The sequence below is a fragment of the Schistocerca piceifrons genome, chromosome 2 (assembly GCF_021461385.2).
Source record: "Schistocerca piceifrons isolate TAMUIC-IGC-003096 chromosome 2, iqSchPice1.1, whole genome shotgun sequence".
Taxonomy (NCBI): Eukaryota; Metazoa; Arthropoda; class Insecta; order Orthoptera; family Acrididae; genus Schistocerca; species Schistocerca piceifrons.
This window is the reverse complement of record NC_060139.1, coordinates 1,105,535,567-1,105,562,466: the sequence shown is the minus strand read 5'-3', so window position 1 is coordinate 1,105,562,466 and position 26,900 is coordinate 1,105,535,567. Positions and strand designations below refer to the sequence as shown.

General features: G+C 37.9%; 1 protein-coding gene across 1 annotated transcript in view; it reads left to right on the top strand.

Annotated features, from left to right (window-relative positions):
- Positions 1–26,900, top strand: part of LOC124776430 (zinc finger protein 879-like) — a 375,801-nt gene that overhangs the window by 173,191 nt on the left and 175,710 nt on the right. Inside the window, exon 5 of the mRNA XM_047251425.1 lies at positions 835–1,032. Within this exon, the coding sequence (XP_047107381.1) occupies positions 835–1,032 (198 nt within the window). The remainder of the gene's footprint in view (positions 1–834; positions 1,033–26,900) is intronic.

Genomic DNA, 26,900 nt, shown 5'->3' with positions numbered 1-26,900 from the left:
TTTAGCTGTGGAACGTGCTCCTCAACATAGTGAGATAAGACTTCAGTGGCCACTTCACAACAGGTGTGACTTTATATCCCCACCCTTCTTTCTGCCCTTCTCCATGTACTTCTTGTCCGAGCTAAGATTTTCTCTGTGCAGCTGGGAACATGTGCTTCATGCCTGACCTCACCTCCTCACCTGTTCTCGTTCTATTTCACCCTCTGGTGGCTCCACACCAGCCTTACGCTCCCACTTTTATTTTTCTACTCCATCTCAATTCATTAATTTTATTCTTTTCTTATGTCTTTATCTTGTCTCTTACTCCAGGTATTCCATCTTCCACCTGTGTGAATTCCATTTTCCTACCTTATCATCATTGTTAGTGGTCCCTTATCTGCTGAGCACTGTTAGTGCACTGTTCTCTTATTGGGGAAAAAGCTGACTGGGCTATCTGGAATTATGTTTTCAGTGATTTCTGTAAACTGATTAAAGTAAATACCAGGATTGTGCTTTCAGAGGGGGGAAGATACTAGTTGCTTTTCTTTGTGACGTCCAATCCTCACATTGTTCGATCTGAGCTTGCGCTCCATCTCTGATGATCTTATAATTGATGCACTGTTTAACCCGACTCTTTGTGTTCCGTCATACACGACTTCCGTACTGGCACAGGACTCAGTCTGCAAATTAACCAGTTTATTATACCCGTCTGTCACTTGGCAGCTCCTCTATTATTAGGTGAATGACGATCTATACCGGCATACGTATAATACGAGGTCTCAGATTTTCTGTCGATATGCTCGTTAGTGGTTTTTGTTTAAAAGCTGCAGACAGAATTTTTGCAATATTTTTCAGGTGTGAAGAATGTGGCAAGTGTTTCTCTCAGAAGACGGTGCTGCAGTCCCACAGCACAGTACACACTGATGCGAGACCACACGTGTGTCCACAATGTGGCAAAGCTTTCAAGCAGTTCAGCTCACTGTACCTGCACAGCAAGTGTCATTTGCCAGACCAGGTGAAGCCTAAATTCCCATGTGACATCTGCCACAAAGAGTAAGTAATTGAAATGTATTGTTTAACTGTGTGCCAATAACACGTTAACTATTTACATCGAAGGACAGTTGCTTGGGTTATACCCTCACCACATTTTTATTTGTATGTGTGTTAATTTTATTTCTGATATTGTAGTAAAAAAAATATTATCATATACAAAACCAAAATGCAGAGAATGTGTCATCTACGCAAGTGTATTTTAGTAAAATACCCAGGGGATTCCAGTGTCAGGAGTACATGTATGACAACTGCGTGGCCCTGAGCTGACTCCAGCATTGCTTCCACTTTCCTGTGTACGACTCCTTTCTTCTCTCGTAGAAGCCTCCCTTGGCCAACTCTTGTTTATTTTCATCCCAGTGGTATTAGGGTTCGAGGCTGGAGGATGTATTTCGGTTTCTAGTGTTCTTCACAGGGGGGACTGATGACCTTAGATGTTAAGTCCCATAGTGCTCAGAGCCATTTGAACCATTTGTTCTTCACAGTTTGGTAGCATCATTGTTCCTCTCTCAGTATCGCCTTTCAGAATACCATTCAGAATTGTAATTTCAGGATTTAGCCTGGTCTCACGGTGACCAATTAGAAAGTCAAAGGTGGAAAATCATTTGATAAAGAATTCCACCAACTGTGACCATTGTTGTTGTTGTGGTCTTCAGTCCTGAAACTGGTTTGATGCAGCTCTCCATGCTACTCTATCCTGTGCAAGATGCTTCATCTCCCAGTACCTACTGCAGCCTACATCCTTCTGAATCTGCTTAGTGTATTCATCTCTTGCTCTCCCGCTACGATTTTTACCCTCCATGCTGCCCTCCAATACTAAATTGGTGATCCCTTGATGCCTCAGAATATGTCCTACCAACCGACCCCTTCCTCTAGTAAAGTTGTGCCACAAACTCCTCTTATCCTCAGTTCTATTCAATACCTCCTCATTAGTTATCTGACTACCCATGTAATCTTCAGCATTCATCTCTAGCACCACATTTCAAAAGCTTCTATTCTCTTCTTGTCCAAACTATTTATCCTCCATGTTTCACTTCCATACATAGTTACACTCCATGCAAATACTTTCAGAAATGACTTCCTGACACTTAAATCTATACTCGATGTTAACAAATTTCTCTTCTTCAGAAATGCTTTCCTTGCCATTGCTAGTCTACATTTTATATCCTCTCTACTTCGACCATCATCAGTTATTTTGCTCCCCAAATAGCAAAACTCCTTTACTACTTTAAGTGTCTCATTTCCTAATCTAATTCCCTCAGCATCACCCGATTTAATTCGACTACATTCCATTATCCTCGTTTTGCTTTTGTTGATGTTCATCTTATACCCTCCCTTCAAGACACTGTCCATTCCATTCAATTGCTCTTCCAAGTCCTTTGCTGTCTCTGACAGAATTATAATGTCATTGGGGGAATCTCTAAGATAAGTCGTATGGCCAGTATTGCCTCACGTGTTCCAATATTTCTACGAAATCCAAACTGATCTTCCCCGAGGTCGGCTTCTACCAGTTTTTCCATTCATCTGTAAAGAATTCACGTTAGTATTTTGCATCTGTGACTTATTAAATTGATAGTTCGGTAATTTTCACATCTGTCAACACCTGCTTTCTTTGGGATTGGAATTATTATAGTCTTCTTGAAGTCCGAGGGTACTTCGCCTGTCTCATACATCTTACTCATCAGATGGTAGAGTTTTGTCAGGACTGGCTCTCCCAAGGCTGTCAGTAGTTCTAATGGAATGTTGTCTACTTCCGGGGCCTTGTTTCGACTCAGGTCTTTCAGTGCTCTGTCAAATTCTTCACGCAGTATCATATCTCCCATTTCATCTTCATCTACAGCCTCTTCTATTTCAATAATATTGTCCTCAAGTACATCACCTTTATATTGACCCTCTATATACTCCTTCCACCTTTCTGCTGTCCCTTCTTTGCTTAGAACTGGGTTTCCATCTGAGGTCTTAATATTGATGCAAGTGGTTCTCTTTCCTCCAAAGGTCTCTTTAATTTTTCTGTAGGCAATATCTATCTTACCCCTAGTGATATATGCCTCTACATCCTTACATTTGTCCTCTAGCCATCCCTGCTTAGCCATTTTGCACTTCCTGCCAATCTCATTTTTGAGACATTTGTATTCCTTTTTGCCTGCTTCATTTACTGGATTGTTATATTTCTTTGTTTCATCAATTAAATTCAATATTTCTTCTGTCACCCAAGGATTTCTAATAGCCCTCGTCTTTTTACCTACTTGATCTTCTGCTGCCTTCACTACTTCATCCCTCAAAGCTAGCCATTCTTCTTCCACTGTATTTCTTTCCCCCTTCCTTGTCAATTGTTCCCTTATGCTCTCCCTGAAACTTTGTACAAACTCTGGTTTAGTCAATTTATCGAGGTCCCATCTCTTTAAATTCAACTTTTTGCAGTTTCTTCAGTTTTAATCTCCAGTTCATAACCAATAGATTGTGGTCAGAGTCCACATCTGCCCCTGGAAATGTCTTACAATTTAAAACCTGGTTCCTAAATCTGTGTCTTACCATTATATAATCTATCTGAAACCTGTCAGTACCTCCAGGCTTCTTCCATGTATACAATCTTCTTTTATGATTCTTACTGTGACCATAGATTGCAGAAAAGACAGCGTTTGGTTTTGGTAGGCTGTCATTCACACACATTAAAAAAAAAAAGTAAACCTAAACTAAATCTAAATGCATCTCATTTTTCACATTGCATCATGATAACTGTCTGGAAAATTAAATATCTTTACTGACATTGTGAACAAACACACAATTCTTACCTTGGATGGTGTCTGTGGATCACTTTATAAAGGATTAACATGAAATGAGTCATTATAAATTGCCCACAATTTGTGAATATATTTCTAATAAATCTCATAATTATTGATACAGTTGAGTAATTTTAAATTTCAGTTGCCCACAGTTACAATATTAACTTTGAAATTTGCGAATAGGACATACACAAACATCAGTGTACACACTCACACCAATTACAATAATAACACACTGAAACACAGGAAAGAAACAAAAATTCTGGGATCTCATGGACCAAAACTTGATCAATATTACTATATCAGGCATTAAATTTTTTTAGGTGCTTTAAAGAGAACCTCATAAATTAAAAAACTGGAAATATCCCGACTTCAGAATAAGTGACTGGCAGCTGGACCATGTCTGTATTAATAAATTTCACCATCATGAAATCTATAACAATAAGTCCTAAGAGCAATGGGCACAGGGTTTGACTAGTCTGTCATAAAGGTCAAAGTGAAATGAACCCCTATGGTAAAGAACAAATCTCCAAATAAAAATAGCACAAGATTCAATCAAACCAAATTCATAAAAATAATGTAGTGTACTATAGGCTGTCTGGGTAAGCATCTGTCAACTTGATATCAGTTAAGGGAGTGACCATCAAATTAAAATTGATAGCTGAAGAATGACTCTCAATATCTACTAGCAAGAAAATTGATTGGTGGTATGAAGAATGTGGCCACACTGTTGAGTGAACACAATGAGCTCAGATAAACCATCAGGGTGGCCCCGGCATCACACTGCATGGCACACAGGTTGTACAGACACTGACGCTGCCATTGCTGGTGGCAGTGAGTACAGGAATCTGTGGATGCGTGACATGTGGGATCTGTATTTACGAAACATGTATCATCAAATTGGAATAGCAAGCTTTAAATTAAAAATTGAGGTATGCTGTCAGAATAAAAGACGATGTCATCATTTAGTAAGTGTAAAGAATATGAATAACAATGGGGACAAGTTATGCAGGGTGCCACAGATAAAAGTAACCCATGTAAAAGTACCCCGTGTAAGTGTAAAGGAAATGCAGTGAAATTACAGAAATGAAGAGCTGAAATGGATTTAGCATTTATTTACAATGTAAAATACAGTGGAAAATACATTTATAGAGATGTTGAAAGTGACCCTCTGCAACATCAGTACACAGCCATGCACATCTAAGCATTTTCAGATACACCCAGCATAAAGTTAGGATGTCAGTGGCAGCAACTTCATGGCTGATGTTGTCTATAAGTTCCTGTATTTTGTGTCGATTTGTTTCATAGAACTTGCTCCTCAACTGTTCCCATAGGCAAAAAAATCACGTCATTAGACCTAGCGAAAGTGGTGGCCGTAAATGTTCGCTGGCAGTTTGTTCCTCAGTGAATACGTCGTGGACTTGTTCCGGGGACACCTTAGATGAGTGGCATGATACGCATCTTACTGGAAGAAGTAGAATTGGCTTTCATATTCAGTGACTTTACTGCAAAACATATCAGAAATTTCCGTGTTTGCTACCGTGTTGAGGATAGTGTAAAAAAATGTTAGTCCAAAGATGCATGTTCCTGTTACACCACACCAGACACTGATTTTTTCATCATCCGGTGATTGTTGACACACAATGTTAGTGTCCTCAATTGACAAGTGTCTCGTGTTCTACGAATTCACATGACTGGAAAGATGAAATCGTGCTTCGTCACTAGTGATGTAATGGAAAGGGTTTAACAAACCACCGTTGATGTTATTCAAAAGCCATGAGCAGTAATCTGCATGTTTCTGACTGTCATCCTCCTATCATTGCTGCCCAACAGCCACATGAAATGGCAACTAATTAAGACTTTTCAATATCCGTTAGTGGTCCCCCCTACTTACATGCACCTATTGGGCCAATTTACGTGTAGACTTCTTTGGGCTCTGAACAATTCTTCAGTGAACGTGTGAAGTAACTTACGGTGTGCAAACTGAAGGAATTCTTTGTAGTTTTACGTTTTGCACAGATCCGTAGGTTTGCCAATTTTTATGCTGAGTCTGTATTGCTCTCTTTGAGTAGTTCTCTACCTGGATACTCCTCCCTGCAAATTTTTTGAGTGTACTTAGTCGAACCTTTTTTCACATATCCTTTCACAATCTCATTTCTTCACTCTATTGAGAAATTCATTTTGCAGACTGCAGAGAGAAATGTCTAACATCACTGACGAAATAATCTGAAACGCTGACAGAAGAATGCTAACAATCGATTAGTGCATAAAACTGTCCATTGTTATTGCCGTTTACTCTATTTCAGAAGTCCAGATAATGCATTCGTTCAGAGGGAACTGCGCCATCCTGTATAAAGTTCACAATATGTGTTTTTTTTTTTTTTTTTTTTTTTTTTTTTTTTTTTTTTTTTTTTTTTTTTTGTAAAATGGCCATTTCCTTACATGAATTAAAAGTGCACTTCAGATTTTTATACAGTAAGCTATGAAATGAAGTATTGTGAACTGGTGAATAACATGGTAATTGTAACAGTAGAGTTAGGGATCCTAACATTTCTAATTCCTTTATTTTCTGTTGTAAGTACAGAACGGTATGCAAGACAGTGTTGTATTGCAACAATGTTTCCTTTTGTTCGTATTACGTGACACATGGCAGGTTAAAAACTATCATTGTGAAACAATGAATTCTGCGTGTGGTCAGCTGATGGTTCAGATATTTACATCCAGAACAAAAATTTATGGAACTGTGCTCATTCAAACAACTTTAGAGAAAGTATATTTGAATTATCGCTATAAATAGTTTTACTGTGAAATATTTGAAGTGAAAAGAAAGTGACAGATAGTAACTATAAGAAATAACAATACCAGTGATAGTTAATATTTGAAATTGTTAGAGTAAAATTTAATTTGTTCTTCAGTTATTGCTCCAAGACCAGCTGGAGGTAATGTAAAGTTATTTTATGTTAGGAAGTATATTGGTATTGTATATCAAACAACTGTTCAATAGGTAGCACTAAAGGTTTTCTGTGTTGCAAGTTGTGTAACAGTCTCAGTTCAGAAGTGTGAGAATATTTTTGAAATAACTTTAAACGTGAATCTATGCCGTATTAAGAAGCCGAGCATCAAAGATGTAATTTGAGTTTTTCTTGTATGAATATGTGTGAAAATTCGCGTAGTAGAAATTCATAATTTATAATTTTTTATCCTCGTTTCATCACTCAAAAAAGGAGCATGTTTTTTCAATTAAGTAATTTATTTTTGGGTAATTTATGATCACCCGTTACTCTGATGAATTGGAACTTAAATGATTATTATTTTTTTCTTATTACAGTTTGTGTGCTAATTTTCCTGAGACTTAAACACCACAAATCACGAAAAGAATGTCTTGAGGTGACAGAAGTTGTACGATAGTGATGTACATGTATACAAGTGGTGGTAGTATCTTGTACACAAGGTACAAAAGGGAGCAGTCATTTGTACTCCGGTCATTCATGTGGGTAGGTTTCCAACATGATTTTGGCTGCATGACAGAAATTAACAGATTTTGAACATGGAATGGTCATTGGTGCCAGACTCATTGGACATTCCAGTTCAGAAATCATTAGGGAAGTGAATATTCCAAGATCCACAGTGTCAAGAGTCTGCCAAGAATACCAAATTTCAGGCTTTACCTCTCAAATCGGACAAAGCAGTGGCCCACGGCCTTCACTTAATGACCGAGAACATTGGCATTTGTGTAGAGTTGTGAGTGCTAACAGACTAGCAGCTCTGTGTGAAATAACAGCAGAAATCAATGTGGGACGTACAATGAACCTATCCATTTGGATAGTGTGGCAAAATTTAGTGTTAATGGGCTATGGCAGTAGATGACAGACACAAATGACTTTGCTAATAGCACATTGCCCTCAGTGCCTTTCGTAGGCTCACGTCCATATCATTTGGATCCTAGATAACTGGAAAACTGTGGCCTGGTCAGATGATTCCCAGTTTCAGTTGGTAAGGGCTGATGCTAGAGTCTGTGCAGGCCCCATGAAGCCATACACCCAAGTTGTTAGCAAGGCACTGTGCAAGCTAGTGGTGGCTCCACTGGGTCCTCTGATCCAATTGAATTGGTCATTGACTGGAAATGCTGATGTTCATCTATTTGTAGACCATTTGCATCCATCCGTGGAGTTCATGTTTCCAAACCATAGTGGAATTTTTATGGAGGACAATGCACCATGTCAGCAGGCCACAGTTGTTCGTGATTGGTTTCAAGAACAGTCTGGATAATTCCAACAAGTGATTCGACTACCCAGATCACCCGACATGAATCCCATTGAACGTTTATGGGACATAAAGGAGAGGTCAGTTTGTGCACAAAATCCTTCACTGGCAACATTTTCTCAATTATGGATGGCTGTAGAGGCAGCATGCCCAATATTTCTACGGGGGTTTTCCAATGACTTGTTGAGTCTATGTCACATCCAGTTGCTGCACTATGCCAGGCAAAATGAGGTCAGACATGATATTACGAGGCTCCCATGACTTTTGTCCCCCCCCCCCCCCCCCCCCCCCCCCCCCCCCCCCCACGAACCATGGACCTTGCCGTTGGTGGGGAGGCTTGCGTGCCTCAATGATACAGGTAGCCGTGCCGTAGGTGCAACCACAACGGAGGGGTATCTGTTGAGAGGCCAGACAAACGTGTGGTTCCTGAAGAGGGGCAGCAGCCTTTTCAGTAGTTGCAGGGGCAACAGTCTGGATGATTGACTGATCTGGCCTTGTAACACTAACCAAATGACCTTGCTGTTCTGGTACTGCGAATGCCTGAAAGCAAGGGGAAACTACGGCCATAATTTTTCCCGAGGGCATGCAGCTTTACTGTATGATTAAATGATGATGGCGTCCTCTTGGGTAAAATATTCCAGAGGTAAAATAGTCCCCCATTCGGATCTCTGGGCGGGGACAACTCAAGAGGATGTTGTTATCAGGAGAAAGAAAACTGGCATTCTACGGATCGGAGCAGGTACGTTAGAAAATTTAAAAAGGGAAATGGATAGGTTAAAGTTAGATATAGTGGGAATTAGTGAAGTTCGGTGGCAGGAGGAACAAGACTTTTGGTCAGGTGAATACAGGGTTATAAATACAAAATCAAATAGGGGTAATGCAGTAGTAGGATTAATAATGAATAAAAAAATAGGTGTACAGGTAAGCTACTACAAACAGCATAGTGAATGCATTATTGTGGCCAAGATAGACACGAAGCCCACGCCCACTACAGTAGTACAAGTTTATATGCCAACTAGCTCTGCAGATGATGAAGAAATTGGTGAAATGTATGATGAGATAAAAGAAATTATACAGGTAGTGAAGGGAGACAAAAATTTAATAGTCATGGGCGACTGGAATTCGTCAGTAGGAAAAGGGAGAGAAGGAAACATAGTAGGTGAATATGGATTGGGCCTGGTAGAATTTTGCGCAGAGCATAACTTAATCATAGCTAATACTTTGTTTAAGAATCATGAAAGAAGGTTGTATACATGGAAGAACCCTGGAGATACTAAAAGGTATCAGATAGATTATATAATGGTAAGACAGAGATTTAGGAACCAGGTTTTAAATTGTAAGACATTTCCATGTTCTATTGGTTATGAACCGTAGATTAAAACTGAAGAAACTGCGAAAAGGTGGGAATTTAAGGAGATGGGACCTGGATAAACTGAAGGAACCAGAGATTGTACAGAGTTTCAGGAAGAGCATAAGGGAACAATTGACAGGAATGGGGGAAAGAAATACAGTAGAAGAAGAATGGGTAGCTTTGAGGGATGAAATAGTGAAGGCAGCAGAGGATCAAATAGGTAAAAAGACGATGGCTAGTAGAAACCCTTGGGTAACAGAAGAAATATTGAATTTAATTGATGAAAGGAGAAAATTAAAAATGCAGTGAATGAAGCAGGCAAAAAGGAATACAAACGTCTCAAAAATGAGATTGACAGGACGTGCAAAATAGCTAAGCAGGTATGGCTAGAGGACAAATGTAAGGATGTGGAGGCTTATCTCACTAGGGGTAAGATAGATACTGCCTACAGGAAAATTAAAAGAGACCTTTGGAGAAAGGAGAACCACTTGCATGAATATCAAGAGCTTTGATGGAAACCCAGTTCTAAGCAAAGAAGGGAAAGCAGAAAGGTGGAAGGAGTATATAGAGGGCCTATACAAGGGCGATGTTCCTGAGGACAATATTATGGAAATGGAAGAGGATGTAGATGAAGATGAAATGGGAGATATGATATTGCATGAAGAGTTTGACTGAGCACTGAAAGACCTGAGTCGAAACAAGGCCCCCGGAGTAGACAACATTCCATTAGAACTACTGACAACCTTGTGAGAGCCGATCCTGACAAAACTCTACCATCTGGTGAGCAAGATGTATGAGACAGGCGAAATACCCTCAGACTTCAAGAAGAACATAATAATCCCAATCCCAAAGAAAGCAGGTGTTGACAGATGTGAAAATTACCGAACTATCAGTTAAGTCACAGCTGCAAAATACTAACGCAACTTCTTTACAGATGAATGGAAAAACTGGTAGAAGCCGACCTCGGGGAAGATCAGTTTGGATTCTGTAGAAATGTTGGAACATGTGAGGCAATACTGACCCTACGACATATCTTAGAAGAAAAATTAAGGAAAGGCAAACCTACGTTTCTAGCATTTGTAGACTTAGAGAAAGCTTTTGACAATGTTGATTGGAATACTCTCTTTCAAATTCTGAAGGTGGCAGGGCTAAAATACAGAGAGCGAAAGGCTATGTACAATTTGTACAGAAAGCAGATGGCAGTTATAAGAGTCGAGGGGTATGAAAGGGAAGCTGTGGTTGGGGAGGGAGTGAGACAGGGTTGTAGCCTCTCCCCGATGTTATTCAATCTGTATATTGAGCAAGCAATAAAGGAAACAAAAGAAAAGTTCGGAGTAGGTATTAAAATCAATGGAGAAGAAGTAAAAACTTTGAGGTTCGCCAATGACATTGTAATTCTGTCAGAGACAGCAAAGGACTTGGAAGAGCTGTTGAACGGAATGGACAGTGTCTTGAAAGGAGGGTATAAGATGAACACCAACAAAAGCAAAACGAGGATAGTGGAATGTAGTCAAATTAAGTTGGGTGATGCTGAGGGAATTAGATTAGGAAATGAGACACTTAAAGTAGTAAAGGAGTTTTGCTATTTGGGGAGCAAAATAACTGATGATGGTCGAAGTAGAGAGGATATAAAATGTAGACTGGCAATGGCAAGGAAAGCGTTTTATAAGAAGAGAAATTTGTTAACATCGAGTATTGATTTAAGTGTCAGGAAGTCGTTTTTGAAAGTATTTGTATGGAGTGTAGCCATGTATGGAAGTGAAACGTGGACGATAAATAGCTTAGACAAGAAGAGAATAGAAGCTTTCGAAATGTGGTGCTACAGAAGAATGCTGAAGATTAGATTTGTTGATCACATAACTAATGAGGAGGTATTGAATAGAATTGGGGAGAAGAGGAGCTTGCGGCACAACTTGACTAGTAGAAGGGATCGGTTGGTGGGACATGTTCTGAGACATCGCGGGATCACCAATTTAGTATTCGAGGGCAGCGTGGAGGGTAAAAATCGTAGAGGGAGACCAAGAGATGAATACACTAAGCAGATTCAGAAGGTTGCAGGTTGCAGTAGGTACTGGGAGATGAAGCAGCTTGCACAGGATAGAGTAGAATGGAGAGCTGCATCAAACCAGTCTCAGGACTGAAGACCACAACAACAACAACATGACTTTTGTCACCTCAATGTAATGTTTCTGTTGTATAACTGATGTGTATCTAATGTAAGTGTGTGTATGTGCAATGATTTAATTATCAGATTGCTACAGGATTTAAACTGATTTTACTAGTCTTACATTTTGGGGCACCACACTACCAACACCAAATGTAGAATCCCATTTCTAATGCCCCTGACAAATATTATCATTTCCAATAATTACTTCTTCTATGATGTTGTGAACATATAGAAACAAATTAACACCCAGCAGGGGCCATGTGGACGGTTCTCCTTGTGTAGTTCAGATTCGTTGATGACAGCTTTTATGATCTGGATCATGGGTCAAGATACACTATCCTCATTCCTCCATAACCTCAATACATTCTTCCCTATCCTTATCACCTGGTCCTCCTTAGACCGATGTTCTATTTTCCTGGGTGTTGGCCTCCATGTCTCTGTAAAAAACCAGTGTTTCTATCAATCCCATTTACCATTGACATTACTAACATTTTCATTGCTACTGACACTTTCACATTAAAAATTCTCTGATAACTCAGTCTGGCCACCCATAAATGGCACTTTTAGAGTGACAGACAATCCATTTTCATGTATAATAAAGGTCTGGCTAAGGCTTTCACAAACAAGCATTGTCCTCCTAACCTAGACCGGAAACAGATTTCCTATTCCATATCCGTGCATGACCACAACCCACTCGCCAGTTGCAAAAGAACATTCCTCACTACCCACCAGCTTAACACTTCCCTTGCCAGAGTTATCATTGTGCTCAGAAATTAGGAACATCCTACTCCCATTCTTTCAAAAACCTCCAAAATTGGTATTCTGCCACCCACTCAGTCTACCTACGAAATATGTTGGTCTTTGCTGATGACTCGTGTTCTCCCAGCACTTTGCATACAGATCATACCCTTGTGGAAGCCCAACATGCAAGTCATGCGTGTCTACTCAAATGAATGGCCACCACTGAACTGTGATGGATAGCGCTACTGAAAGCGACACCCTCGACTCCACTGGCAGCTTCACAGCCTCTGCTATCTGGATTCTTCTACAGCCCCACACTCCTCCCCTGCTCCTGGATACCAGCTTCTCTGGACTACAGAGATGTGTGTTACCCGTATAAAACATTCTTTCATTCTGCAATCTGTCTGGCCTCAATCTGTGATAGCACATACCCCACACTCATTTCCAGTCATGTCCCTATGCTCCATGGTTCACTCATTCTACAGTCACAACCTGCCCTTCATAGCCACCCTGTTCCTGTATTCCAACTCTCCCTCACAGCATACTCCTCCACTTCACTGTACGCCACACCTAACTCCCTGGACCGGAGCGAGCTCGTCACTGTCGTATTACGTTCTTCTTCTTTCAACCTTCGACCTACATTATGTGCGTACTGGCTACACAGCACCTCAACTGCTTAGTGAGTTATTTCTATTATTTGTATTCCACCAATTAATTTACAATAGAATATGTAAATGAGTAGTATCTGAAGTTGTAAGCAAATTTTCTGAGATAATAAAAGAATTGTGATCTAGCTGGATATATATAGATCTCGTTGATGATGATGTTGCAATATACATATTTGTTTGTGCAGAAGAAATGTATTTTATAAGTTTTATACAGCCATTATGAACATTTTTTTTAAACTTTAGAGGCATAGTGACTTGGATTGAATTTAACCATCCATGAAAGCTAACAATTTAATTCACTTTAGAGTAAAGAGGTATCTTAGAAGTGACTTTTTCTGTACTTGTTTTTGAAGGAAAAGCTTTCAAACTGACTGTTGGTTCTTTCTTTGATGTTCCTGTCAAGTTTTGTTTTTATAATTTGTGTTTATTCTTATGCTGATTTAAATACAATTGGATATTATTTACGATCTGATTATTTTTTGTGTAGTTTAACTTTTTAAAGTCTTTGTCATCATCATTGTTGCTTTATTATTATTATTATTATTATTACTACTACTGTAACTTTATGATACAATAAGTTTTTAAGTATAGTTTGTTTGGAAACTGTAGCCTGATTTTACTGTAAGATAGTAAGATACGATACTTATAAATGAACACCATATTGTGATTAGCAATTAGACTTATACAGTACAAACCAAATATGCCCCATTATATATTCTTAAAAATATTCAAGCTATTGGCAGCTTCTTAATGGAGGCCCCATTAATTCCACCACAGAGCAGAAACTTAGATGATATAGAGTTACAACAGGATGATCTATTGCTGGCAGGAACAGCAATTTAAAATTACATTGGTGTGACCATCGTGGCACCTACCCGTATTTCCAAAGTGGCTTTGGTTTGTGCTTGTAGTTGACTGAGACCCTTTGTTGCATGTTGTTGTCACTGCTGCTGCTGTCAGTCCAAAGACTGGTTTAATGTAGCTCTCCATGGTAGTCTATCCTTTGCAAGCTTCTTCATCTCTGCATTTGTAGTGCAACCTACATCCATTTGAACCTGATCAGAGTATTCAAGCCTTGGTCTTTCTCTACAATCTTACACCTTCTTTCCATTACAGATTTGACAATTCATTAATGCCTCAAGATGTGACCTGTCAAGCAATCCCTGTTTTTAATCAGGTTGTACCATAAACTTGTTTTCTCTCCCATTCAGTTAAGTACCTCCGCATTTGTTATTCGATCTATTCACCTCATTTTCACTGAGTGATGTGGCGCAGTGGTAACACACTGGACTCGCATTCAGCGTGATGACAGTTTGAACCCACATCTGAAAGTCCCGATTTAGGTTTTCCGTGATTTCCCCAAATCACTTCAGGCAAATGCCAGAATGCTTCCTTTAAAAGGGCTTGGCCAACTTTGTTCCCCATTCTTCCCTAATCTGATGGGACCAACGACCTCACTATTTGGTCCCTACCCAAAATCAACTAACCGACCACCTCATTTTCAGCATTCTTGTCTGACTTACGTATCACCCACATTCCACTTCCATACAAGGCCAAACTCCAAACAAGAACTTTCAGAAAAGTCTTCCTTACACGTAAATTTATATTAGACTCCAACAAATTCCCCTTTTTTTCCAGAAATGGTTTTCTTCCTATAGCCAGTCAGCATTTTATATCTAGCTACTTCAGCCATCATCAGTAATTTTGCTATCCAAATAGCAAAAATCAGTACTATTTTAAGTGTCTTGTTCCATAATCTAATTCTCTCTGTGTCACCTAATTTAATTCAACCACATTTCATTACTTTTGTTTTACTTTTATTAATTCACATCTTATTTTTTCAAGAAACTACCCACTCCATTCAAATGTTTTTTCCGGCCCTGACAAAAAATCATCAAACCTCGTAATTTTTATTTCTTCATCTTTAATTCCCTTTCCTATTATCTCTTCGCTTTCCTTCGCAGGCTGCTTATTGTAACGTTGAATAACATCGAGGATGGGCTACAACCCTGTTTCATTCACTTCTCAATATAATATCTTACTTAGGCGATGGTCAACAACGTTTACAAATTTTTAAAAAATGCCCAACACTGTGCTGTCTGTAATAATGTTATTTTATTTTGCTACCAGTTTTGGTTCTGGTTCTGAACCATCATCAATGGCAGCTGGACAACATACAACAGTCAACAATGTGACAATGACAAACGAAATAACGAAAGCAGAAAAAGTGTAAAATAAATCAAAATACTCACAAAAATTATCACAGATGCATCACATGTCGTATGTGCCTTAAAACAAGTTCTCACACAAAACCATAATTACCAAGATAATATGAAAACGAATACTGGAACAATATAAAAGCATGATGGCACATTGACCACAAGTGATCAACAGCAAAACAAGCCAAAGAACTTCAAGTTAAAAGATGACAGTCTCAACCTAATCCAAAGAAATTGCCGTTAAATAAGTATGTGATAATCAGATAACAAAATTGAAATATTTATAGTTCTATACTTGATTGGGATTACATAAAAACACCAATAAAGTAAAATATAAAGTAACAGATAAGTAAGATTGATGAATGTAAAAGTAAAGATATTTTACAATCCATTCAAAAAACATAAGCATATGAAATACAGGCTACAGGTCAATCCGTTAAATTAATAATAAAATTAATGTAGAATATGTAGATGCAAAACATCTAAAATTTTATACTTACGGCAAAATGTAACCAAAAATTGTTGTGAAGAAACTGTAACACATTGTTTAAAAAATATTTCATCAAAATTACTGCATAGTCATAAGATAAAATCAACAAAGACCATTTAGCCGACAGATAAAAATTATTAAAGGAGAACAATACACAATTATAAAACCAAAATACAGAGAAGTGATCATATCATTTGACAGTTTCTTTCTTTTTTTTTTAATTTATAAAAATCAACCTCAAATGTGAAAAAATAGTAGTGGACCTTTAATTCTGACCCTAAACGTATTCTAATAATTAATATAACTGTCAGAACATTAAAATATTTTTGGAAATTTGTGGTAAGGTCTTATGGGACCAAACCATTAAAATATTGTGTGCAGGCAGGCAGAGGAAAGGGGTGGAGGGGGGGGGGGGGTTGCATGCTTATAGAAAGAGGGTGAAGGGAAAGGAATTAAATATTTGATAAAACTTACAAAATCATGATTTAAAAATTAATACAGTCATAAAAAGTTACGAGAGTAAAGAACTAAGGGACATTGCCCCTACGAACCTTCAGAACTTACAGAAATGTTAAAAACAGAGACCATAACAGTTATAGCCAGTCTAACAGAACATGGCATTTTGTATCACAAAATGAGTAAAAATGGAACACAGATTTGTAATTTGTAATTTATTTGCGTGAAAAATGTAATTACATGCATAGCAATTGGTAGTACAATACCACAGTATACAATCTAATTTTCCTTTATAATAGGAACTTAAGAATGTAGTTCAATTTATTTGACGTAATAATACTTTACATTTTAGGTTCTACAGTAGGCTATAGAAGCACTGCTCAGTGAGCCACGATTTTAGATGTTTTTGGAATGTCTCCCCAGTAATTACCTTCAGTTCATTTGGCAGTGCATTGATGTATTTTGCTCCATTAATATGTGGACTGTTTGCAGTTTTTTTCAGTCTTCTGTGTATCATATTGTAATTTTGTACTTGTCTAGTATTGTGACCGAGCGAGGTGGCGCAGTGGTTAGCACACTGGACTCGCATTTGGGAGGACGACGGTTCAATCCCGTCTCCGGCCATCCTGATTTAGGTTTTCTGCGATTTCCCTAAATCGCTTCAGGCAAATGCCGGGATGGTTCCTCTGAAAGGGCACGGCCAATTTCCTTCTCCATCCTTACCTCACCCGAGCTTGCGCTCTTGTCTCTAATGACCTCGTTGTCGACGGGACGTTAAACACTAATATCCTCCTCCTCTAGTATTGTGCTCATGAATTTCTGCATTACGACATATTTCTTATCTTCTACAATTAATACTGTTCTTTCAAACATTCACATTGAATAGATAGTCAGAATTTTAAATTCTATAAACAATCCCTTACATGATGTTCTAGTATCTTTTTTGCGTAATATTATCAAGACTCTTTTCTGAAGTTTAAATACTTGGTCTATGTGAGTTTTGGAAGCCCCACCCCACAATGCAAGACCATATGCTAGAAATGGATGTATTAAACCAAAATACATCATCCTCATTGTTTGGGTATTGACATATGGAGCTATTCTTCTTAAAACATATAAAGATATAGGCTAGATGATAGCCTTGCACATACATTGTCAATTTGTTGTGTCCATAGTAGTTTTCTATCTGTGCGTATACCTAGGTATTTGCACTCACTACAATTTTTCCCTAAAATATTACTATCTTGAGAATCAATACGAGTTTGCAGATCACCAACATTGAAGGGGATTATATTTGTTTTTTGTAAGTTGACTTTTAGATTGTCATTTTCAAACTTTTCCATTGCAATATCTATAAATTTTTTACCTGTATGCTGAGATTAAGAATATCATTTCCCCAACAAAGGCCTGAAGTGTCATCTGCATACATTGTAATGAAGGTATCATTTTTTTACTATCTTTGGGAAGTCATTGATGTAACATATAAAAAGGAAGGGACCAATTATCAATCCTTGAGGCACACCAAATTTAATATTCCTGACCCTTGATGTATAACTTTTTAATGTTTCTCCATTATTGTGTGAGATTGAGGTACAGTGTCTTCTGTTTTTTAAATATGATGTGATGAGGTGCAGTAGTTTTCCACTTATGTCATTTCTGGACAGTTTTGACAGAAGTATCTTATGATCAACCCTATAAAAAGCTTTTGATAGGTCTAGGAAAACTCCAGCTACTTGCATGCTTTCATCAATTTTGTCAAGAACTTTCAGCATAAATTGAAATGTTGCAGTCAAGGTGCTATGACCACTTCTGAAACTATGGTGAGAATCTCCCAGGATGTTGTGCTTATTATAGTGCTCTAACATATATTTCAGAATTATTTTTTGAATTAACTTGCTAAAAATGTAAGTTAAAGCAAGTGGTCTGTAATTTTCTAGTATTTGTTTATCACCTTTTTGTAGAGAGGTTTAACAATGGCTAATTTTAGTATGTCAGGAAACACTCCTTCTTTTAAGAAACTATTTATTAGATGCACCAAAGGATATGCTAGTTGTTTTTGCACTGTTTAAGTAAAAATGGAGAAATTTCATCCCAGCCAGCCAGCCAGCGAATTTTTTGTTTTTACATTCTCTGATGAGCTGCACAATATCCTTGATTTCAAGTTTATGGAGTTGATTAGCTTCAGAATTGTCCTTAGCAAGACTTCCAACAGGTACTTTATCTGTGGTACAAAAGTCATATTCTATGATAACTATGAAATAGTCATTAAAAATGTTTTTGATCTCTTGAGGACTGGTAACATCAATATTGTTATTAGAAATCTGTATGTTGATATTATCTTTTAGTTTTGTTTTATTGTCTCTTATTTCATTTACTATTGACCAGCAGGTCTTGGAGATACAATCTGAATTTTGTATTTTCGAGTTAATCTTTTCAGCCTTCATTCTTTTGACTTGTTTGCGAAACTGGTACTTGTATTGTTTGTATTTATCCCTGTGCTCATTGTTTTTGGCCTCTCTTTTTCTCATATACATTTCTTCCATTTTTTTTTTTTCAGTTCTTTGTTAGATTTATCAAGTTCCACGGGCCTTGACTGTCTTGCCATATTAATATTCATCTTTCTGATGGGAATAGTATTATTTAGATGGTAAGATAATGTATCTAGAAAGGCATCCCATTTATTATTCACTCCTTCGGCTTGAAATACTAGATGGTAAGATTCATTTCCAAGGCTCTCTCAGTTTGGCAATGTTGATAGCAGAGAGATTTCTTTTGTATTCATAATTTTTGTGTGTGTGTGTGTGTGTGTGTGTGTGTGTGTGTGTGTACAAGAATCTGCCTAGAGATGGTCAGAGATGTGACTATTTACAACAGCAATTAGTGATTCTAGTGGGCATGTCTCCCAACAGATCTCTTGCACCATAAGAATGCGTTTGCTTTCTTGGGAACCTTGTAATGTGTTGACATTAATATCCCCTAATAATATAACATTTATATGTTCTTGCATGGACATTAATTTACATAATACTGTATTGAGGGAATTAAGAAATAATTCAAAATTTCCTTTTGGTGATCTATACAAGGCTAAGATAAAATATACAACATACAAGAATTTTAACTTAATTGCTGCAATTTCACAGTGCAAATACTCTTTTACCCAAGCGATATTTTCGTAAGATTCTACATAGTTATTTGTTCTCAGGTAGATAGCCACTCCTCCACCTTTATGGTTAGAACAACAGTAAAAAATCAGTTAATGAATAATTCTGGATTTTAAACAGGTGTATGTCATCTGCAGATTTTTGGTGTTCACTGACAACTTCTATGTGGGGTGTAATATCTGAACGATAGTGGTCGAAAACATCAGTCTTATTACCTAATCCCTCTACATTATAATGAAGGAAAGAAATATTGCTTTCTTCAGGCACATTTTGTCCATGATCATCCCCTCTTCTGCATTTTAGTTTCCCTTATTATTTATAATGTTGCAAATGTCAGTAATCATCTTAGTGAAGGTCTTGGAGCCTAACCTGTTTAAGTGAGTACCATCTTTCCCCAGACATTTTTTGCTTAAAAACTTATTTGGATCGATAAATATTGCTCCTATATTATTACAGATCTCACGAGTATCACAATTTATCCTCTCCATATAAGTATCACTCACAGACCTTCTATAGTTTATTCCTCTGATTACAATTCTTGAAGACCTGTATAAGTTTCTTGCTGATCGGATTAAGTTTCCATTTTCACTGACAATTTCTTCTTTGGTGGTGCTGCGTAGTGAATTTGTTCCTACATTAATGTAAACACCTTTGTAGATTCTTGTGGCTTCACCTGAAGATCTCCGATTTGAATTTCGAATATTGATTAAGTGATTATTTAATTGACGGATCCTGATTCCAGGGCGAACGTTGAGTCTCAATTTTGGTATATCGACATGTTTTAGTTGTGAGTCACCTATAATGAAAAAGTCTTCTTGATTTTCCTTTTCAGTACTGTGATGACTAATTGGTTTTTTCCTGTATGTTATGTTGTTCCAGTGATATTTGTTTCTTCAATGTGTGTTTTCACTTTGCACTTTTTCACAGACAGTGGATATTAAAGTTTCAGAAAAATGAGTATCGTCACTTCGCGAGTTTTCACTGTTAAGGTTGCTTACAACACCTTTCCTGCTTTTGATAGAAGATTTTACAGTTTCGATATGACCATCACAAACCGTGGAACTTAATGATTCAATAAACTGGATATCATCACTTTGCAAGTTTTCACCATTAAGTTTGCTTACAACACTGTTTCTGCATTGGAAGGAGGTTTCACTTTCATCCTCTACACATACAGCGCAGCTAGAAGATTCTGTAAACTGGGTGTAGTCTATTCGCGAGTTTTCACTGTTACGTTTGTTCACAAATCTGTTACCGCTTTTGAGATGGTGTTTTTCATTTTCGCATTTTTCACAATTACTTTTTTCGTGTTTCATCAGCTCACTATTTACTTGTTTCAGTAGTGCTATTTCTGATTTTAGATTGTCTATTTCAGTTTTCAGAGATCTAATAACTCGTTCTTTTGTGTTCACCGATGTCGCTAATGTTACTTTTTCCATATGTAAACACTTGAAACATGACCATTGAAAATCGTCACTGATGAAATTTAAACACGTTTTTGCACACTTTTCGTGTAGCCAGTAGTTGCACATCACACATCTGATTTCTTTTATAACACGTTTTTGACATTTTTTACATGCCGAAGTATTTAACTTAATACTGCTAAAGAGCACTGTGTCACTGCACTTTTCTACTGCCGCCATCTTGGCATCCCACCAGATGCCAATATACCGAATTTAATCAGGGTTACTGACCAGAAAGTTTACTTGTTTGTTTTTTTGCTGTCCATATAAAATTCCATTTTCAGACATTGTTATAGTTTTATTTCACATATACAAAGGTTTAGTTAATATACATAAGTGCATACAGTGATATAAATAGTGAATGCCAGCAATTATCATACTTTTTCTTGCAAAAACAAACTTATGCTATATACACTGTTATGATTTTTATATTGCAAAAACAAACTTATGATATATATACTGTTTTACAAAAGGATTTAACAAATTGAAATCTTCTACTGAATAACAACTTTTCTCAAGTAATAGATGCTTAAGTTTATTCTTTAAAGTGTTCAAATTAACTGTCTTGAAGTCAGATGGTTTCTTTTGTATATGAAACTACAGTCTGCAGCCTTTTTTTACTATCAATTCTGTAAAAGCTTTTGCTTCCCCATGTATTATATGTATTTGCAGTACTGTTTGTTAGATTATATGGTGGACTTTGTTTCACAAACATTATTGCCTGCAGGATTTACCTAGAATAGATAGTTAGTATTTTATATTTTCTGAAGATTTCTCTAAACCTTATCCACCTATGTTACTGCCTTTTTTTGTAGTCTGAAGTGCCTGTCCACATTGACAGCTGTTAACTAACCCCATATCTCAATACCATACTGAAGAAGTTGGTGTGTCACTCCCAAATATATTTGCCTCAAGCTATCATGGTCCAGGAAGACTGAGACCATTTTCAGTAGATAAACGTTAGTACTGATTTTCTTACAAATATGGTCTATACACTATGTGATCAAAAGTATCTGGATACCTGGCTGAAAATGACTTAAAGGTTCGTGGCGTCCTCCATTGGTAATGCTGGAATTCAATATGGTATTGGCCCACACTTAGCCTTGATGACAGCTTCCACTCTTGCAGGCATACGTTCAATCAGGTGCTGGAAGGTTTCTTGGGGAATGAAAGCCCATTCTTCATGCAGTGCCACACTTAGGGGAGGTATCAATGTCAGTCAGTGAGGCTTGGCATGAAATCGGCGTTCCGAAACATCCCAAAGGTGCTCTATAGGATTCAGGTCAGGACTCTCTGCAGACCAGTCCATTACAGGGATGTTTTTGTTGTGTAACCACTCTGCCACAGACCATGTATTATAAACAGGTGCTTGATCCTGTTGAAAGATGCAATTGCCATCCCTGAATTGCTCTTCAATAATGGGAAACAATAAGGTGCTTAAAACATCAATGTAGGCCTGTGCTGTGATAGTGCCACACAAAACAACAAGGGGTGCAAGCCCCTTCCATGAAAAACACGACCACACCATAACACCACTGGCTCTGAATTTTACTATTGGCACTACACACGCTGGTAGGTGACATCCACCAGGCATTTGCCACACCCACACCCTGCCATCGGATCACCACATTGTGAACCACGATTCATCACTCCACACAACGTTTTTCCACTGTTCAGTCATCCAATGTTTATGCTCCTTACCCCAAGTGAGGCGTCGTTTGGCATTTACCAGCGTGATGTGTGGCTTACGAGTAGCCGCTCGACCATGAAATCCAAGTTTTCTCACCTCTCGCCTGTCATAGTACTTGCAGTGGATCCTGATGCAGTTTGGAATCCTGATGATCTGCATAGATGTCTGCCTATTACACATTACGACCCTCTTCAACTGTTGTTGGTCTCTGTCAGTTAACAGACAAGGTCGGCCCGTACACTTTTGTGCTGTATGTGTCCCTTCGTGTTTCCACTTCACTATCACATCGGAAACAGTGGATCTAGGTATTTGTAGGAGTGTGGAAATCTCGTGTACAAATGTATGACACAAGTGACACCCAATTACCTGACCACGTTCGAAGTCCATGAGTTCTGCGGAGCGCCCCATTCTGTTCTCTCACGATGTCTAATGACTACTGAGGTCGCTGATATGGAGGTGGCAGCAAAATGGACCTAATATGAAAACCGTATGTTTTTTGGGGGTGTCCGGATACTTTTGATCATATAGTGTATGTTCTTTCCATGACAGATGTTTGTCAACAATTATACCCAAAATATCTGTTTATTTGTGTAGCAAAGGGCCAGTGGAGATGTAAATAGAGTACTACTTATGTTCTGATTATATCTAAGCATAAATTGCATTGTCACTGTCTTCTCTTTATTTACAAGTAGCTTATTTGCAGTAAGATAACTTGACAGAGAATTATAATTGATTTCACTTCCATTTGTAGTAGTTTTCATACCACGGCCCCAGCTCACAGAAGACATGTCATCAGCATAGCTTGCAACCTTGCAGTTTTGGGATTCAGTTAAATCATTAACATAAACAAGAAACAGAAAAGACCCAAATATACTTCCTTAGCCCACACTACATTGAAGTATCTTGTGGGTTGATTTCGCTGTTACCAACTTTTCATTCCTTTTGTTAGTTAGCTCGACACATTGCTTTCTGCATTTCATATAGGAGGTAAGTAGTTGTAAGGCTGCCCCTCTCATCCAATAGGCTTCTAATTTATGCAGTAGAATTGTGTGATCCACAGTATCAAAAGCTTTACTCATATCCAGGAAAGTGGCTTTTACCTTAATCCCTTCACCTACCTTGTTTAATATTTCATGTAAAAAAAAGAAATTGCTACTGGTGTTATGGTAGATCTTCCTTTTTTTAAAACCATTTTGTAGGTTGTTAAGTAGACTATGTTTGATAAAATATGTCTCTAATTGATGTAATATTACTTTATCTAATAATTTATCAAGCTCTAAATTTACTGATATTGGCCTATAGTTTTTCATGTCAGTTTTTATTCCATCCTTATATGCCAGTAGAATATCAGTGATTATCAAAAGCTCAGGGAATTCTCCATGGCCGAGGGAGATACGTATTTACATTCCATCATGTTAGTGCCCAAAAAATGGGGGATATGATTAAGAAAGATCAATTATAAAGAGAACATCAGTAATATTACATCAATTAGGACATTGGGTGAAGAAAACTAAGGTGTAAAGAAGTGAAAATGTAACTAAGGGGGCAAGGGGAATGTGAGTGATGAGGAAAAGTTAAAAGGAAAATGCAGTGCATCAAAAACTGTATGTTAAACAACCATAATTTTTTGTTCACATTGATGAGAAGTGTAGTGGAAGTGTAATAAATGACAGAGGCCCCATGAATTATGTGTAAACTAATTCACACATTATTCACCTACTATGTATCATAAAAAAGTTAATAAAAGTAAAAAATAAACATATTATTCATCAAGTATAATTTTTCCTTGGATTGGAGCGTGGAATGTCAGATACCTTACTCGGACAGGTAGCTTAGAAAATTTAAAAAGGGAAATGGATAGATTAAAGTTAGATATAGTGGGAATTAGTGAAATTTGGTGGCAGGAGAACAAGACTTATGGTCAGGTGAATACAGGGTTATAAATATAAAATCAGATATGGGTAACCTAGGAGTAGGTTTAATAAGGAATAAAAAAAAGGGAATGTGGGTAAGCTACTATGAGCAGCATAGGGAATGCATTATTCTACCCAAGATAGACATGAAGCCCACGCCTACCACAGTAGTACAAGTTTATATGCCAACTAGCTCTGCAGATGATACAGAGATTGAAGAAATGTGTGCTGTGATAAAAGAAATTATTCAGGTAGTTATGGAAAATGATAATTTAATAGTCATGGAAGACTGTAATTTGGTAGTAGGAAAAGGAAGAGAAGAAAAAGTAGTAGAAAAGGAAGAGAAGGAAAAGTAGTAGGTGAATATGGACTGGGGGAAAGGAATGAAAGAGGAAGCTGCCTGGTAGAATTTTTACACATTGTGTAACTTAATCATAGCTAACACTTGGTTTAAGAATCAAGAAAGTTGTATACATGGAAGACGCCTGGAGACACCGGAAGGTTTCAGACAGATTATATAATGGTGAGACAGAGATTTAGGAACCAGGTTTTAAATTGTAAGATATTTCCAGTGGCAGATGTGGATTCTGACCACAGTTTATTGGATATGAACTGTAGATTAAAACTGAAGAAACCGCAAAAAGGTGGGAATTTAAGGAGATGGGGCCTGGATAAACTGAAAGAACCAGAGGTTTCAGAGAGAGCATTAGGAAACTACTGACAAGAACAGGGGATAGAAATACAATAAAAGAAGAAGAGATGAAATAGTGAAGGCAGCACAGGATCAAGTAGGGAAAAAAACAAGGGCTAGTATAAATCTACATCTACATCTACATCTACATGACTACTCTGCAATTCACATTTAAGTGCTTGGCAGAGGGTTCGTCGAACCACAATCATACTATCTCTCTACCATTCCACTCCCGAACAGCGCGCGGGAAAAACGAACACCTAAACCTTTCTGTTCGAGCTCTGATTTCTCTTATTTTATTTTGATGATCATTCCTACCTATGTAGGTTGGGCTCAACAAAATATTTTAGCATTCAGAAGAGAAAGTTGGTGACTGAAATTTCGTAAGTAGATCTCGCCGTGACGAAAAAGTCTTTGCTTTAATGACTTCCATCCCAATTCGCGTATCATATCTGCCACACTCTCTCCCCTACTACGTGATAATACAAAACGAGCTGCCCTTTTTTTGCACCCTTTCGATGTCGTCTGTCAATCCCACCTGGTAAGGATCCCACACCGCGCAGCAATATTCTAACAGAGGACGAACGAGTGTAGTGTAAGCTGTCTCTTTAGTGGACTTGTTGCATCTTCTAAGTGTCCTGCCTATGAAACGCAACCTTTGGCTCGCCTTCCCCACAATATTATCTATGTGGTCTTTCCAACTGAAGTTGTTCGTAATTTTAACACCCAGGTACTTAGTTGAATTGCCAGCCTTGAGAATTGTACTATTTATCGAGTAATTGAATTCCAACAGATTTATGTTGGAACTCATGTGGATCACCTCACACTTTTCGTTATTTAGCATCAACTGCCACCTGCCACACCATACAGCAATCTTTTCTAAATCGCTTTGCAACTGATACTGGCCTTCGGATGACCTTACTAGACGGTAAATTACAGCATCATCTGCGAACAACCTAAGAGAACTGCTCAGATTGTCACCCAGGTCATTTCTATAGATCAGGAACAGCAGAGGTCCCAGAACGCTTCCCTGGGGAACACCTGATATCCTTGGGGTAACAGAAAAAATATTGTATTTAATTGATGAAAGGAGATAATATAAAAATGCAGTAAATGAAGCAGGCAAAAAGGAATACAAATATATCAAAAATGAGGTTGGCAGGAAGTGCAAAATGGCTAAGAAGGGATGGCTGGAGGACAAATGTAAGGATATAGAAGCATATATCACAAGGGGTAAGATAGATGCCACCTGTGGTCCTCAGTCCTGAGACTGGTTTGATGCAGCTCTCCATGCTACTCTATCCTGTGCAACCTTCATCATCTCCCAGTACCTACTGGTACAATCTCTTCTCCCCAATCCTATTCAATACTTCCTCATTAGTTATGTGATCTACCCATCTAATCTTCAACATTCTTCTGTAGCACCACATTTCGAAAGCTTCTATTCTCTTCTTGTGTAAACTATTTATCGTCCATGTTTCACTTCCATACATGGCTACACTCCATACAAATACTTTCAGAAAAGACTTCCTGACACTTAAATCTATACTCGATGTTAACAAATTTCTCTTTTTCAGAAACGCTGTCCTTGCCATTGCCAGTCTACATTTTATATCCTCTCTACTTCGACCATCATCAGTTATTTTGCTCCCCAAATAGCAAAACTCCTTTACTACTTTAAGTGTCTCATTTCCTAATCTAATTCCCTCAGCATCACCCGACTTAATTCGACTACATTCCATTATCCTCGTTTTGCTTTTGTTGATGTTCATCTTATATACTCCTCTCAAGACACTGTCCATTCCATTCAACTGC